Source organism: Crassostrea angulata, chromosome 3 (assembly GCF_025612915.1).
Source record: "Crassostrea angulata isolate pt1a10 chromosome 3, ASM2561291v2, whole genome shotgun sequence".
Taxonomy (NCBI): domain Eukaryota; kingdom Metazoa; phylum Mollusca; class Bivalvia; order Ostreida; family Ostreidae; genus Magallana; species Magallana angulata.
In genome coordinates, this window is record NC_069113.1 from 31,862,589 (window position 1) to 31,880,441 (window position 17,853).

At 32.0% G+C, this 17,853-nt stretch overlaps 1 protein-coding gene across 1 annotated transcript; it reads left to right on the forward strand.

Moving 5' to 3' along the window:
• Window positions 1-9,735: 9,735 nt before the first annotated feature.
• LOC128176639 (kyphoscoliosis peptidase-like) lies at window positions 9,736-16,073 on the forward strand. Its single transcript, XM_052843097.1, has 5 exons — window positions 9,736-9,933; window positions 11,718-12,183; window positions 12,405-12,520; window positions 12,797-12,916; window positions 13,408-16,073. The coding sequence occupies exons 2-5, from the start codon at window positions 11,731-11,733 to the stop codon at window positions 14,711-14,713; spliced, it is 1,995 nt and encodes a 664-aa protein (XP_052699057.1). The 5' UTR covers window positions 9,736-9,933; window positions 11,718-11,730; the 3' UTR covers window positions 14,714-16,073.
• Window positions 16,074-17,853: the final 1,780 nt, after the last annotated feature.

Below are 17,853 nucleotides of genomic sequence, written 5' to 3' on the forward strand. Positions count from 1 at the left end.
ACAATGGTGATATTGCTCCTATACGATACGCAATTAAGCGTAATCTATAATTTACATGTATAGATTGATGAAATTTCCGTGATTTTTGTAATAACCATAAAAGAAGAATTAAAATCAGTGTAGTTTAAATATACATATGCACTAATAATATACATGTAGATTTATTGGCTATAAGGACATTAGTTTCTTGTCTCCAGAAACAGCAACTCATTCCCGAGGGGCAGTCGAAAAAATGGGCGTTTCAGTATTATTTTTTGACAGTGATGCAGGAGAAACAAGTTCGAGCTATCGGGTTTTAAATCAAGGACAACACAGGTTTTTAGAACGCAGTTCGCAGTTCGCAATTGAATAGTGAACTGCGTTCTATAGAACGCAGTTCGCAATTCAAAATTTAGTGCGATTGAATAGTGAACTGCGTTCTATCTAGAACGCAGTTCGCAATTCAAAATTTAGAATTCATATTTGGGGCCCCCTTGCCTTATATGCAATTGAATAGTGAACTGCGTTCTTTCTAGAACGCAGTTCGCAATTCAAAATTTAGAATTCATATTTGGGGCCCGCTTGCCTCATATGCAATTGAATAGTGAACTGCGTTCTATAGAACGCAGTTCGCAATTCAAAATTTAGTGCGATTGAAAAGTGAACTGCGTTCTATCTAGAAGGCAGTTCGCAATTCAAAATTTAGAATTGTTATTTGGGGCCCCCTTGCCTTATATGCAATTGAATAGTGAACTGCGTTCTATAGAACGCAGTTCGCAATTCAAAATTTAGTGCGATTGAATAGTGAACTGCGTTCTATCTAGAACGCAGTTCGCAATTCAAAATTTAGAATTCATATTTGGGGCCCGCTTGCCTTATATGCAATTGAATAGTGAACTGCGTTCTATCTAGAATGCAGTTCGCGATTCAAAATTTAGAATTTATATTTGGGGCCCGATTGCCTTATATGCAATTGAATAGTGAACTGCGTTCTAGAACGCAGTTCGCAATTCATTTTTGGGGCCCGAAATTTTCAGGGGCATCTACCGGTGGTATTTCACTACCACTGTGAAATTTGGTGATGCAGTAATCTATAGTTTTTGAGATCTGTATGGTGTCCGGATAGGGCCATTTGCATTAGCGCGACATCGCGTTCAGATAAACGAGACATTGCGCTAACACATGTACACAACACACCGTCGCGCTAACGCAACTTTGCACAACACGCCGTCGCGCTAACACAACTTTGCTAAATACGCCGTCGCGCTAACGCAACTTTGCAAGTTTCACAGTCAAGTAGGAAGTCGTGTCCGGAAATATTAGACTGCGCATGCTGAAATATGCATGCACGCAAGCATGGATAAAAAATAAATAAAATGTACTTTGAAATATATATATTATTTTCATTTATTATCAGTGCATATGAATAAAAATATAGTTACTAGTGTGTCACTAGATAAGGATATGAATTTCGTGGATCATTGTTTAGTTGATCCACGAAATTAAATATTCATTGAAGTGCAATTTTAATTAACATTTTGTATTGATAGGTTCATTGGCCACTAATTTACGTATACTTGATATTGTGATTTTCACTTTATCCACGAAAATTGATGCCCTTGAATATTAATGAAACCACAGTATTCAATTGCATATAAGCCCGATTCTCAGAAACTATAGATAACTGCAACACCATATTTTCACAGTGGTAGTGAAATACCACTAGTAGATGCCCCTGAAAAATTCAGGTCCCAAATATGAATTCTAAATTTTGAATTGCGAATTGCTTTCTAGATAGAACGCAGTTCACTATTCGTTTGCATATAAGCCCGATTCTTACACATAGGTTATAACAGATTACAAAGCTCACCGAGACGAGGGATCACCTTTTTGAGGAAACACCTTTATGAGACCACCTTTATCATATTATTTGAAAATCATAGTTAATGATCTTGGATATACATGGATACTGTTTTGACCAAATATCGTATAACAATATCATATAATAAAAATTGTATAATAATCATATGTTCATTTCATAGGGTATTATATGATACAATATTTATCAATACGATAATATAAAATACTATATTGCATCCTATGATACCAGTACAATATATATCATATATTACAATAAAATACTGTAATAAATAATGATGAAATATGATATTGTAACATATGATATGACATTGTATCTTGTTATACATTATTGTATTTGATCACATAATACAATATCATAATATATTATGATATTGATAGGATATGATACATTATAATAATATATGATACAATATCATATCACATAATGCATCACAATATTATACTGTATAATATTATAGCATGATATTGCATTGTATGATATTGTATCATATTTGATACAATGTAGGATATTGTATCATATGATACAATAAAATTAGCTACAACATTGTATCATATCAATTGATACAATATCATGTGATATAGTTCTATATTATATCATACAATATCATAGTATACTTTATTGTATTATATGATACAATATCACATTATACAATATCATATAATACATTTTCATATATTGATAAAATATTATATTATATAAACCAATCTCATTTTATACAACATCGTATCATTTGATATGATATGATATATATTATACAATATCATATCATATGATACTATATTATGTTGCAATATCATATGAAATGTGATAAAATATAATATATGTGATACTATACAATATCATATTATACAATATTGTATCATAATAAACAATACTATACATAACAATATCACAATACAATATCATATCATAATGTACAAAAAAAATTGATACAATATCATATCGTATCATATGATATGATATGATATGATATGATATAGATTATACAATATCATATCATATGATACTATATTATGTTGCAATATCATATGAAATAGCATGTGATAAAATATAATATATGTGATATTATACAATATCATATTATACAATATTGTATCATAATAAAAAATACTTTACATAACAATATCACAATACAATATCATATCATAATGTACAAAAAAAATTGATACAATATCATATCGTATCATATAAATTTTTACAATATAATATATGATATGATATTGTATCATATAAAACAATAGTGTATCATATCATACAATACTATATCATAGGAATCATATTATATCATTTAACAACGAACACATCTATCAAGCAGGTTTTAGATAGGATAATTTTTTTTAGCATCCTTGATAATGGAGATCTGCATCTGAAGCTACCTCTGCAGTTCATTAATATTATAGTTAAATCAACTATGCAAGCTATTATCTATAAAATATGTGACCTGTTCCAAAAAAACAAATCTCATCCAGCATCCGAAACATACGCCTCAGATTCAGCATTCAAGCCTGCCAGGTGCATCAGTATCATAAGACGTATCATCCATTCAAGTTTTATGAAGTTAGGACCAGTATTAACTAAGATATAACATCCAAAGTCAGTTAAAGTGCCCCAAAAATTTTCAAAAAACGGCTCAGAACAGATATCGCAAGAAATGTATAAATTTGGATAGAGCAATATCTGAATGACCAGAAAACACATATATGAGCTCTGGAAAATCAGATATTATATTTTTCAGACATATTTAACAAATCCAGTGTAATTTTAGAAGTGAATTACGTAACTTCATGGAATACTTTACAAAATGTAAAATAAATTTTTATTGTAGCATTCAAAATAGTGTTTTAAGTAATAATACTTGATGCAGATAGAGTAACTATCCAATTAAAAACCATAGTTCAATGGAAAATTGACTATCAATTCTAAAATAGTCCATTTACCACATAGTATCTGTAAGGTAAAAAGTAAAAAAATGTTGTCTTATAAGAAACTTATTTTATTTATTCTTTTTTAAAACTTACATACTAAATTCAACAGAGAATTATGCATCTGCTTTCATTTGTATACCTTTTACGAAGAGATTTTTAAGATTTTGTTATGTTGAAACTCAGAGGAAATATTTTTTTGAGACATTTTTTTTGGTCTTCTTTGTAACGTAATTCACATTAATTCTTTAAAGTGCAAATCAATACGTTTTTTATGATTAAACAGCAGTATTTTTACAAATGAAACTATGGGAAATAAAAAAAATATATTGCAATACCTATGCAAATGATAAAATATATCTCCAAAGTGTTATGATTGTTTCAAATCAGATTATGGCACATTTCACATATCTTGTTAAATATCAGGGGAATTCAAAAGCTGCATGTTCTTAAAGAACATAATAACTACTTACTTACAGATAATAAAGCAATATTTTCTTGTGTCCATATAAATTTGATGGGAATGGGCAATGAATTATATTTCAAAATAAGTCTGTAGAATAAAACAAGCAACGTAACGTAATTCACAAACGAAGTTGTAAGAGTCAATATGGAAATAAAAATAAAAAGTAAATAAAGTTAACTTATTGAAGGGATTTTAATAGTTAATCACACAAACTTTGAACTTTTCTTCATATATTTCAGAAAATTTAAGCATATTTCTAGTCTCTTCCTGCTATACTGGATCGTTCAAAGAGCAAAGAATATCACTATTTCTCTGTACTAGGAATCCAAGTTTTGTCTGTCTGTTCGGGCATTTAAAGGACTTTTCCCCACCTATCATAAATGTGATATGATATCCCTGGTCTTATTCGATAATTATTTCAACATACAGTGTACTATAAACCTTCGTACATGGTGGCAACATGCACGCATCTACTTGATACTTGCGTTCACCTAATCACCAACAATATAATTATATGTTCCTGTGCTTGCTTTCTGTAAAACTGTTGGTAGGGGTGTTACCCTCACTGCCTTGCCAAGGAACAGAGCTCATACAACAAGTTACCCACTCTTTGCAAGCCACATGGTACCAAATTGACGCTTTTGAAACTTGCGTCCCAGAAACATGATCTGCACGGCTATTACAACTCACAACCCCCCCCCCCCCTCCCCCACCCCGTGAAATAACAGCATAATAACCTCTTTTTTGCGATAGTTTTCTCTAACCTTTGGTCTTTTTTGTTCCCAGGATTTCTTTTAAAGCTTTGCATATTTCATTCTAGTCATTATATTAAATTAAAACAGTAGTTATGTTTGTTCGTGAATTACGTTACACTGTTGTAAATTACGTTACACTCTAATATAGACTTATACCTCATTTAAACACCAAACGAATCAATGTTTCATATTTATGATATCAAAGTTTCACCTTTATTCTTCATTCTCAATATAAAATTCCAATAACATCATTAAAAACCAAAAAGTTTTCTTCAGTCACAAATAAGCATAATCACACTTCTGATGATTACGTACACAACTGTAGTAGTCAAAATGGTTACCGCATGTAAACTTTCTTTCTACAAGTGCGTGTATGTTAAGCGGTGTCAATGAATAAAGATTCATGGTGATTTTGCCCCCCTTTAGGATTATTTTACAATATAAAGTATATCGGTCATAACGTAATTCACTGTAACGTAGTTCACAGTCTTGACTTTTAATCAGAATACGAAATAAAACTGTGGCAGTTAGAAGCATTTTGTATGTAGTAACAATGATAGGCATCGGTGTGTACATCAGTCTGGATAGTTGAAGTTTGTAGCATTCAGGAACTGTTTGCAAGATTGCGTAACGTAATTCACAATTTAATGTAAATATGGAAATTTTTCGAAATTTGTTATTCTTTTTTCAAAAATGGTATCTTTTGTTAGTGAGTCATAATTTTTTTCATATCTTTGTAACTTTGTGATCAGTTTTATCCATTTAACCTCACGGTAAACGCCTATTACAATTTCATTATTGATGCAAGAAAATCGTAACGTAATTCACAGCATTAAATGGGACACTCAAATTTTGGATTGTATTTTTTTCTTCGGCCAACAGGGAGAAAATTATAGACAAAAAATGTAAAGTCTATCCCCTGAGCATTATGATATTCATCACTTTGCTTCCTATATTGGTGCTTTTAGATTATTTTTTTGTACCTAAATACGACCACTCTCGTTTGTGACATCTGGTTTTGATCAAATTTGGCTTATAAATTCTTTATTTTAGTACAGTAAATGGGATTAATACATCGTAATATCTTAGTTCATAAGTCAGTCATACCTAGATATTAAATTTAATCCCCTTAAAAAATTAAAGATGGAGAATTTTGTTTTCAAAAATCGCTTGTGACAACGAAAACTGGTTTTGGGGCACTTTAACTGACTTTGGATGATAATCATCAGAGGGCACCTGCTCCAAAAACTTTAACAAACTCTTAAAACCTTAACCTCCTTCAGCATCCGAAACCTATGGCTCAGATTCAGCATTCATGCCTGTCAGGTGCATCAGTATTATAAGACGCACCATCCATAAAAGTTGGGTGAAGTTAAGACCAGTGATAACTAAGTTATAATCATCAAAGGGCACCTGCTCCAAAAACTTTAACCAGCTCTAAAAACCTTAACCTCATCCAGCATCCTAAACCTATGGCTCAGATTCGGCATTCCTTCCTGTCAGAGGCATCAGTATCATACGACACACCATCTATGCAAGTTTGGTGAAGTTAGGACCAGTAATAACTAAGATATAATCATCAAAGGGCACCTGCTCCAAAAACTTTAACCAGCTCTAAAAACCTTAACCTCATCCAGCATCTGAAACCTATGGCTCAGATTCAGCATTCAAGCCTGCCAGGTATATCAGTATCATAAGACGCACCATCTATGCAAATTTAGTGAAGTTAGGACCAGTAATAACTAAGATATAATCATCAAAGGGCACCTGCTCCAAAAACTTTAACCAGCTCTAAAAACCTTAACCTCATCCAACATCTGAAACCTAAGGCTCAGATTCAGCATTAAAGCATGTCTGATGCATCAGTATCATAAGATGCACCATTCATGCAAGTTTGGTAAAGTTAGGACCACTAGTAACCTATAAATTGCTATCAAAGGGCACCTGCACCAAAAACTTTAACTTGCTCCAAAAACCTTAACCTCCGCCAGCATCTGAAACTCATGGCCCTGATTCAGCATTCAGGTCTTTCAAGTCCATGAGTAGGTCAAGATGCATCATCCATGCAAGTTTGGGGAAGATAGGACAAGTAATAACTTAGATACAGGACCTGCAACAAAAACTTTAACCAGGTTCGGACGCCGACGCCGACGGTACAGCATAAGCTCCCCCTGACTTCGTTTCGGTGAGCTAAAAACTACCCAAATATGAATTCTAAATTTGAATTGCGAACTGCGTTCTAGTTAGAACGCAGTTCGCTATTCAATCGCACTAAATTTTGAATTGCGAACTGCGTTCTATAGAACGCAGTTCACTATTCAATTGCATATAAGGCAAGCGGGCCCCAAATATGAATTCTAAATTTTGAATTGCGAACTGCGTTCTAGATAGAACGCAGTTCACTATTCAATCGCACTAAATTTTGAATTGCGAACTGCGTTCTATAGAACGCAGTTCACTATTCAATTGCGAACTGCGAACTGCGAACTGCGTTCTAAAAACCGATTGCCGCTAAATGGTTTTTTTTTACGAAAAATAAATTGTGGTACTATAATTTCACTTTTTGTAACATAAAAATGCACTTATTTCAGAATATATGACAAATTGTTCCCAAAAGTCAAAATTGAGACAAACGAATTCAATATCATTGCTACTTGAAATCGACATGTACATTTTCACCAATTTACAGCAGAAAAAAGTCAAAATCATGAAACCACACACTATTTGAAATATATATTAATTAACGACATGTCTAATTATACAAGATCAATTCGATATCTAACATTAGAAACCAGATATCTGGGTGAAATGAATAAGTGCATGATTCATCTTAAAGCACAGTCAAAGGATTATTTTAATAAAATGTTTAAAAAAAATCATGGTCATTTGATAAAAAAATATATAATAATGAAAGTTCATGAAACGTGTTTCATTCCAGTCAAAATTGATTATTATTTCCTGAACTATGCACAGAAAGAAGATAAGGGAATAAGATGCGCAAATGCCCATTCGGTCAAGTCGTGAAATACAATTTTGAATTTATTTTTTCCCAATTAAATCTATTCAAATAGATTATAATACGAGTTTGCCAAAGCACAATTTCTAACTATATTCAGTTTTTAATATATTTAACAAAAAAAAAAAAAAAAAAGAAGAAGAAGAAAAATATTACCTGAAATTTTGGTGGTATCGAACCCATACCATAAAACCCCTAGAAATAAAAGGTTAGCTTATGTCAGAAACTCTAACCACCGAGCCATATCAGACACAACAAAGTAAGATCTTTCAATGTTATGTGTCACTTTGGCTACGAATTTACGGACTTCGTAGTTCTAAGTTCTAAAAATGACATTATTTGCAGGTTTTGATACGTATACGCCTGTTTGAGTCAACATATTCCAAGTATTGAACATATTTATAGGTTTTAAATCAATGATATGTTAAATATATCTTGTTTTAAATGATTTAAAAAATAAGATTTATTGATATCTTAATTTTTCAGTAGCCTGTCCGACCGTGTATGGGCATTTTACACGCCTTATCCACCCATCTTCTTAGCAACATGTTTGAATATAAAAATTATACAAATCTGCGCACGTTTCTGTTGACACGTCAATAAGCGACAGATGAGAGATTTAGGAAAAAATCGTCACAAAGGGTGATTTTCTGCCATATCGGGAAATAGCAAAGCTTCACGACTTTTTAGTTTTCCATTACATTCTGATGAGAGCTGCAAGATAATGTTTTAATAATGTAGGTGTATTGATTTTTCGGGTCAATAATATAAAACAGCTTTCAGCCGTCATCATATTTTAGTTGAACCTACTGAAAATGTTAAGGGATTGAATGTCAATGTCAATTCATGCGATTCATGGTTATGATAAATAACAAAAATGTTTAAAATTAAAATTGAAACGACTAAATTAGTGATTCAATTAATTCATAACGATTATGTCTATCTTTGAAAAAAAATGGGGACTAACCTCCCCCTCCCCCCCACCCCTTTCGTTTAGATAGAGCGGTAAACCCTGATTTGAAAACCAAATTTAAGATGTTTGTGTTGTTAATAATCATATTTTAACATTAACGGTTTCTCCTTTTTCTGGTGTATATACTTTATTAGTTTTTAATAGCGTGAATGTTTTTTCTTAATTTCAAACTAATACTTATTTAATTACATTTTTTTTTTCAAAAAATATTACTAGGAACTGAGAAATAATGAAAATACGTTTGCACACTTTTATTAATAAATTAAACACGGTAACAAATTTGTATCAAATTAATCAAAATTATTGCTAATGATTTCCGAAAGACTGCATGCAACATGGATACAGTCAATTATATGACATTGAAAAAACTTCCATCATTTTTCATTTCTGTGATATGGACTTGTGTTTTTAATGTTTTTAAATAGTAGCTTCCGTGATAATGCCTAGCTCAGTACAGTCATTTTAAAAGTATTAATGAAGTATCTATTTACAAAGTACAAAAAACCAAGGTACCTTTAATCTTCTAGACCTTGAAGAATTAAATCTAATTTTGAACCTAATTTTATTTTTTGGGCCTCCCTAATTCTATTTCCAATCTTTAAAGTTCCAAATTAAAAAAAAACCAAACAAACAAAAAGAAAACATTGAAATCAAACATGCGTTAAATACATGTAAGTACTTATTTTGAAAGAACCATAATACCTAGCTTCATGTTTGATTCAAGGCCATTCCCCCGTTTGGTATCTAATGCAAACTATTTAGGAAAATTGGTCGTTTAAATGTCTGTGGCAATCTTGTCCAGCGTAGATCAAATGCTGTAAATATTTAAAGGTCGCCATGAGGATCTGCCAAGGACACTTTTGGACAGGAATCGATTTAAAGGCTTTGCTGAACAATTGATGGGTCAAATGACAATATTTCATCTTCCCAGCACAACAAGGTAAGAATTGCTTGATCTTTCAGGTGTGATTTCAATTACGATTCCACTTTGGCATGTGTGTAATTCATTTTGATATTTAACTACGATATTTCATGAAAAACCCCTGTTCAATGAATTTGGAAATACAGTAGAATTCGAATTATCTGTAACGATTTCTTGTTCATATCAACAAAAACAGAAGAAAAAAAATGGTTATACAAAGTCAGAGCACTAAGATAGTCATATTTTTGTAGCCTTATCTGCTTGAATTTGGTATGACTTCTAGCTATAAACTATAAAGTACAGTACTAGATGAGATTGATAGATAAATAATATAAAAAAACAAGTGGAATATTGCCTACATTAAATTTAATAATTATTTAGTAATAATAATTAAGAGGCAATGCTACATTGCACTATTGTAATATTTCTTTGCTTTAGAATTTTACCCTCCCCCCCCCCCGCCACAAAAAAAAAATCAAAAAAAAAATCTCAAAATAAGTTATTGACGGTGTTGATTGCAAACAAACCACGCGCTCGTAATCCTATTTTGTTCCAACATTAAACAATGTTACATCATTTTAAGAACGCCGTGCTGACCGCTCCTAGAACATACAACTTTTTTTTTTTACCAATTCTCGTCCCCCCCCCCCCCAAAAAAAAATCAAAAAAATCAAACGGCTAATCCGAGGAATACATGATCAGTTATTGATAAAAGTATAACATACATCTGTCCAATTTAAGTTACCTGCATATTTGAATTCAATTTTACACTACATTACCGACGTTCATTTGTGCTTTCAATGTCAACATTAAAATGTTTAAATATGTAATGTTTGTTACCGTGTCCGCTTACACACTACCTTGCGTGTGTGTGATCAGCTATACTGACAATATGTTTAATGAACCATGGTTATGTAGATATTTCAGACAATTTGTAAATATGGTGACCCAGTTCTTTTTTTAACGAAATCGATGTGACTTTACCGTGTCATAAGTATCAATTTTCATTTGGTTTCATTACAGTGCGTAATTAGTACATCGTTGAAGGTCAATGTCACAGGGATTTTAAATTCATTGACGTTCATCGCGTATATATTGTGAAATATTAAGTAGCCTGCGGATTAATATGTATCGACCTTATTGATTGTTGCATCATAGTCTACTTTAAATTACAGATAGTCGGATTATTACGTACCTCTCCTGACTGTGAAAATACTCAATGTAATTATTAGTCGTTCTCTATCCAAGCTGATTGTAAATGAAATATTTTAAAGATTTAGATAAAATTAACGTGTGTACAATTCCTTTCATTAAGAATCATTTCAAGATTATTATTACAATTCCACGGCGAAGTTTTTAATCCCACTGTGTCAATCATGTTTATTCTCACAATCTATTTAAATTAAGATTTAAAAGGTTGAGAAAAGTAAGACCCCCGTAGAGAGATTTTGGAAACTTAAAATATAACAACTTGAAGCAGAGCGTTAGGTTTTAAGAAAAGATTACTAGTTTTAAAAGAGAAAATAAGGGGAAAACAGAACTTCCTTGTTCAAATTGCTCTGAAATTAATATTACATGTAATTGTCATTTTATTTCTGTTTTCATTTAAAAGACAAAACATTAAACAATGCTAGTAAATTTTCAAGAACAGCCTTTATCTTATTTTATATTACAACAATTAAAAAGTAACAAAATATAAGAGAGCTTAAGTTTCACAACCACGATGTCCCAAATTATGATTCTTTTGATTGCCATCTTATTATGGTCATATGTCTACTAATTATATACAGATAATTTTGCAGATAAACAGTAATTATGGGATGTGGCTCATCAACACCGACTTCTACCACTCCAAAAACCAAAAGTAGTAATCAAAATGACGTCATAGTTACGTCAGACGTTACCGAGCAAGACTTTGCCTCATCGACAACAAAGTCAAAGAAAGCATCATCACAAACCAATGGAACTGCGCAACCTATCAAGCCCAAATCCAATGGTACAACGCAACATCAAGTACAGCAACAGAATACCACAACGCAGCATCAAGTACAGCAACAAAATGGTTCAGCAAAGTCTTCGAGTGGGGTTAACGTTGTATTATCAGCTAAATCTTCATCATCGAGCAGGTCTCGAAAAGACGACATTATTGTTGAAAACGTCGAGGAAATTGCAGGGGATAATGTCAAACCAAAGCCATCCAGGAAAAAGAAAGCGCAAATCATGTCTAATCCTGATATGTTTAAGAACATAGACAGTCACGTTGCAAGAGTAATTAAAATTTCCTTTATGTTTGTTAAAAGTTGAACTAATTATTTTAGATGTAAAAATATTTATATGTTCAATTTTTTAAAATGAAATTTTTAAAACAAAATCACAAATTTATCGGAAGCATTTCTGAAATAAAATAAAAAAATTATATGTATTTTTGAAAAAAAAAATAGCTTTAGGTTTCAGAAATTTAAGCTTTTATTCAAAACTTTGATTTATAGACACCAGCTTCTGCGTGTAGCTCAATACCAACTCTGACCGAATACCTGATAAAGCCCGCCCGGACACCACTGGAGAGAGCCCGGGCCATATACAAATGGGTCACGACAAATATAGCGTAAGTCTTCATTTAAATACACCGGTTTTTTTTCAGTTTTGAAACTTGACCACAATTACTTGATTATTAGAATAGGTGAAGAAGAACCAAACGCATCATTTTCTTTTGCTAGAAATATAATAACCAACAGAGCCGTAGAAAGAAATTCTTGAAAAAAGCGTGCATGGCATCAAATTGTCACATTGCCCTCATAGATAAAATTTTAAAATTAAAAAATTAAATAGTTAAATAATTATAAGCGTAGACATGTGCATAAATCATTGTTTCGTTCTACAGGTATGATGTCGATGGGTACATGGGAAGAAGCGAGAAGAAATCGTGCGATTCTGGAAATGTCCTCCAGAGCCGAACCAGCGTTTGCTCTGGATACAGCAATCTCTTCGAAAGTCTTTGTCGGTAAGATGCGATCGCAAACCTGCTACAAACAGACTTTTAAAGGTGGTATGGGACATCTCCATACTGTGACATACTTCCTTAAGAAAAACAATAAAATCAAGTATAATTTTTTAGATATTTTCTTTCCAAATATTGTTTCCTAATAGCGTAGCGGAATTAGGGAGTTCACTAAGAATCTGTATGTCATGTGTTCAAATCCTGCTGAGGCTTTTATAATTTTTATCTTTCCAAAACCTTAAAACGTATTTTTGGTCAAATATCGTAAAATTTGAAAATTCTAAACCGTACCTACAGCTGTATATCTACGTTAATATCGACGGATGTCCTATACCACCTTAAAATCAGGAAAATCTACGATAGATTTATATGCAAATTTCTGTAATTCATAAATACTCATTTTCAATATTGGCAATCCAAACCTCAATGTATGTTGCGATTTACAATTACAACAATTAAATAAAATACATCCCAAATATTTCCCTTTTTTAAAGATGCGCCCATGTACCTGTAAAGGTCATAAACGGATATGCGAAGGGATTCAGTCACAAAAACAAGGACGAAATTGATCTTTCTACTCTGCAAACTAACCATGCCTGGAACGCCATCTTTGTTGAAGGAGAATGGCGATTGGTGGATTGTACGTGGGATGCTGGTTATATCGATGGCAAGTCTTTCCACTGGCGCAAGAAAGACTACTACTTTCTTATGGACCCCGAATACTTTATAAGCACGCACCTGCCATACATGAACAACGATCTGACCACTAGCGAAACATGGCAGCTATTGGATAAACCTGTGGATCCGAAAACCTATTTCAAATCTGTAAAATTAGAGGAAGGTTCCGTAAACTTTGGAGTATTCCCTCGTTCTCATAAAGACACTATAATACACATGAAAGGAGAAGTTTGTATAGAAATACAAAAGTTTACCTCCGGAGAGATTGAAGATACATTATTAACATTCAAGAACGAAGAAGGTACAAAGGAATACAAAGATTGCGTAGCTACGGAGAGGTCCGGAAATGACATCATCAAACTTCACGTGCGGCCACCTAAACCTGGAAATTACAAGCTTAACCTGTTTATCTATGCTACCGGAGAAAAGAAAGAATGGCCACAACTGTTCAATTATGAAATTAAATGCGACAAAGTTATGGACAATTTGGTTCCGTTTCCAGACTATCGACAGATATATGGCCCCAAACCGGAATACAAAGAGCTAGGGTTTGGAGAGGGTGTTAAAGACCAATCTTTTTACACCACTAATTCGGGGGAAGTGGAAATTGTACTTCCTACTCTTCGACAAATGTCTGTTCTTTGTACACTAGAGGACGCAAATTCCAACAAAATTCAAAATGCCGTGTTTCAACAATCCACCGAGAACTCAATCTTCTTGTCAGCAAGGCTTCCTCAAAAAGGATATTATAAACTTATCATATTTGCTGAAAAAGAGAATAAACATGTTGTAGGAATAACATACATGATATACTGCTCCAACATTGTCGGTAAATTCATGGCTTTTCCGGTCCAATATGGAGGCAAAGCCACTGAATATCGAGTAATACTTCATGAACCAAAAGTGAAAGAAATTCCCGCCAATAGTACTGTAGTTTTTCGGTTTTCTTCACCGATTTTAAAATCTGTTCAAGCAGGATCAAAAGTCTTTAAGAAAACAAACGACAAAGACGACTGGGAAATCAGTGTTGATACCCCTGAAGCAGGATCACAGTTCAATTTGTTTGGAAGTGATGAAGAAAGCGGAACTAGAAGTGGGCTATTCGGGTACATTACAAAATAATCTAGAAATACATGTATGGCAATCACACATCCAACAGCCTTTAACTTGTGCACTAACATTTATACCTATAGATAATTTTTGTTTTGTCAAATCTAATGCTTTTCTCTTAATAGGGTTGAAATTTTCATGCGCATCAAACAAAAAGTTTTATAAAAGAGCCCAGTCTTAAATAACAAAATATACTTCATGTTAATAACACAAATAACGATTTTAAAAACTTATAGAACTTTTTAATGTTGTACAATGTATGTAAAAGAGTAATTTTATTTCGTGTACTAATAAAGTAACAATTTTTCTCAGAATATTTATGTGTTTTTGTTTACTGCAGTGTTACATATATAATGTAAAAAGTCATGCAACTAAAATGTCTAGAACAATAAAAATCTTTCAATGAAATTTCACAAAAAAGTTGCTAATTACACGCTCATAAAAATCAAGTGACTGAAAAATTTTAAAACACTGAATCGTGGTATATAAAGAAATTCTATCAAACACAAATATATATGTTATGATTTGGGTAGTTAGTGATTTGCTTTTTAAAAAAAATCAGAGTACAGCACATCTAAAGATAAAATAGATCAAGTAAAATTAGAGAATAATTGTAATTCTATCCATGTGTAAAATTGTTTTATTTTTTGAGCCATTAAGAAGACTAGATGGTCAACAAACTATTCATCATATCTACCGTAAATTTTTAGAAATGATGTTTAAAAGGAATGAATGGTCATGGCCATTTTTGGACTGTACTGATCTTCTAAAGACGGATAACTTAATATAAAAGGGAATCGTCAACTAACTTCACCATCTTTATTACTAAAAGAAATCTGATTCATCGATATAATCTTTCAAAAAAAGTACATAAATTAAGATTTAATGAATAAAGAGCCATGTTGATAGAAAACACAAAAAAGATGTATGTACAGCAGATTAATGCTGCATTTTAACTCATCGTCAACAGAGATCTTGGCTGTCAGATGATGCCTAAAATCATGAGAGAATTACAAAAAAGTATATAAACACAACCGACTATCAGGAAGTGAAATATTTGATTACATGTAAGCAACATTCAGTTAGGTCAAACGGAGAGAAGTAGTACATGTGTGATCTGGAAAATTTTACCCCAAGAGCATTTGTTTTTAATTTGATTAATACATGTAGTATCGGGTATAGGTGTTTTGTTGAATACGAAATTAAATTATACCCATGCACATACGGTCATGCACATCGTAGCAAACAAAGTCCGTCATAAAGCATACTATTGTACACACAGTGTGTCTTTAAGTAGACTTTACACTTTTCACACAATGCTATTCACAAATGTCGTTCACACTACTGTGAGAAAAACCCCTAAGACTATGAACCCCCCCCCCCCCCCCCCAAAAAAAAAAAAAAAAACAAAACAAACAAAACAAAACCCTGACGAAACCCTATTGTATATAAAAAACCCTGCATATATATATTCATATGGGTAGCATTTTAGTTCATTGCATAGTGAAATTATTTAATATCAAGACAAAAACAAAAGTGGGACTTCACTATTTAGTTATTCTATGCATGTATCTTGAATAAAGATTCAAATACGATATGCAAATTAAACGTGATTAAAATAATACTTTACCTTATAACATTAAAATATTTCCTGGTACAATTTCTTATAAGGTTTTGTAATGTACAGTCAATTTATAAATGAATTTCAAAACTGTATCGTGGGTTTTATAGCTAAACTCTGAAAATCAAATTTCTCAAGGAAGTTGTCCCCCTACATTTATGCAGACTTGTCTTTTGAGAAATGTTATATGATGCTGCATACTTCCTGTAATTTTATCCTTTAAAGCGCGATTAAATGACGATCTAAAGCTTCATATTCATCCTAACCAAGTTATCTCTTTTGAATTAAGACGGTCATATTCAAGATGAAATTGTGCAATAATCTCAGGCAGATAAGATTTTAATGATAGTCCGGTGTTAATTTTTTTTTCACATACACATTAAATAAATAGAGAAATTCTTTATATATATATATAAAAAAAAATGCATTTAACAAAAAAAAAAAAAAAAAAATTGCGCCAAAGTAATGTTTTAGTCTCAATATAATTTTCGCAATGAGCTTATTGCATACAAAAATGATTTGTAGTAATACCCAAGATCTTAATATATGTTAGTACAATTAAATGCTGTTTCACTTCTTCATAAGCAAAGTTCACACAAAATATTTACTAATACCACTAATGATCTTAATCTCAGTTGGTACAATTGAATGCTATTCAAGTAAAACAGTTGGATAGCAGATGAATAATTGAAATCAGTAGATTTAGACGAAAGTCGTAAGTTCCTTTCTCAAACAGGGCCCTAAAGTCAACCGTTTTAACAAACTGTTCTAAATACATTTAAACATACGTGATAAAAACATTAAGATGGCTTTAAATTTCTTGTTTTGAAAATACTACAATGGGGTTGAATTTAAAAACATGTATATAATTTTATATATCATTTTAACAGTTGAATCACTAAAAGAGGTAGATTATCTGTTTTGGAATTCTAAAGACACATTTCTCGATATTGTGGGGCTAATAAAAGTCATGAATCATTAACCCACTTAACAATCTGATTGCATCGCTGATTTTTTTCGTACTCGGGAAGTAAGATTAAATTATACACGACATGGATGAATTTAGGAGAAGAAAAGCAATATCATCTTTTTTCTGTATAGCTCAGTTTGCATGAAATTTAGTAGAAAAAGTTTTTCTGAGAAATTAAGATTTCTGATTTTTCAAATAAAACCCAAAACACTCCTTTAATATTCATAGATAAATCAGATAAGCTAAAATAGAAACGCTATAAACTTAGAGACAATCGTGTACAAAGAAATCATTCATAGTAACGACAAAAATATCATAGATTATTGATTTACGTAAGTGCAGAACAAATCGATAGAGTATTTCCCTTAACCATTATACAGAGCTCTTCTTCTTAAAAGATTAACACAGTCTAAAAAACAACCATCAAGCCTCCTTTACTAGAGTATAACATACATGTATACAACGTTCAAAGGAAGCTTAAAGAATTCATAGCCATACATTTATATCATACTTTAAGGATGACGTTTACTCAGAAAAAAATTCACTGATGATAATAAAGAT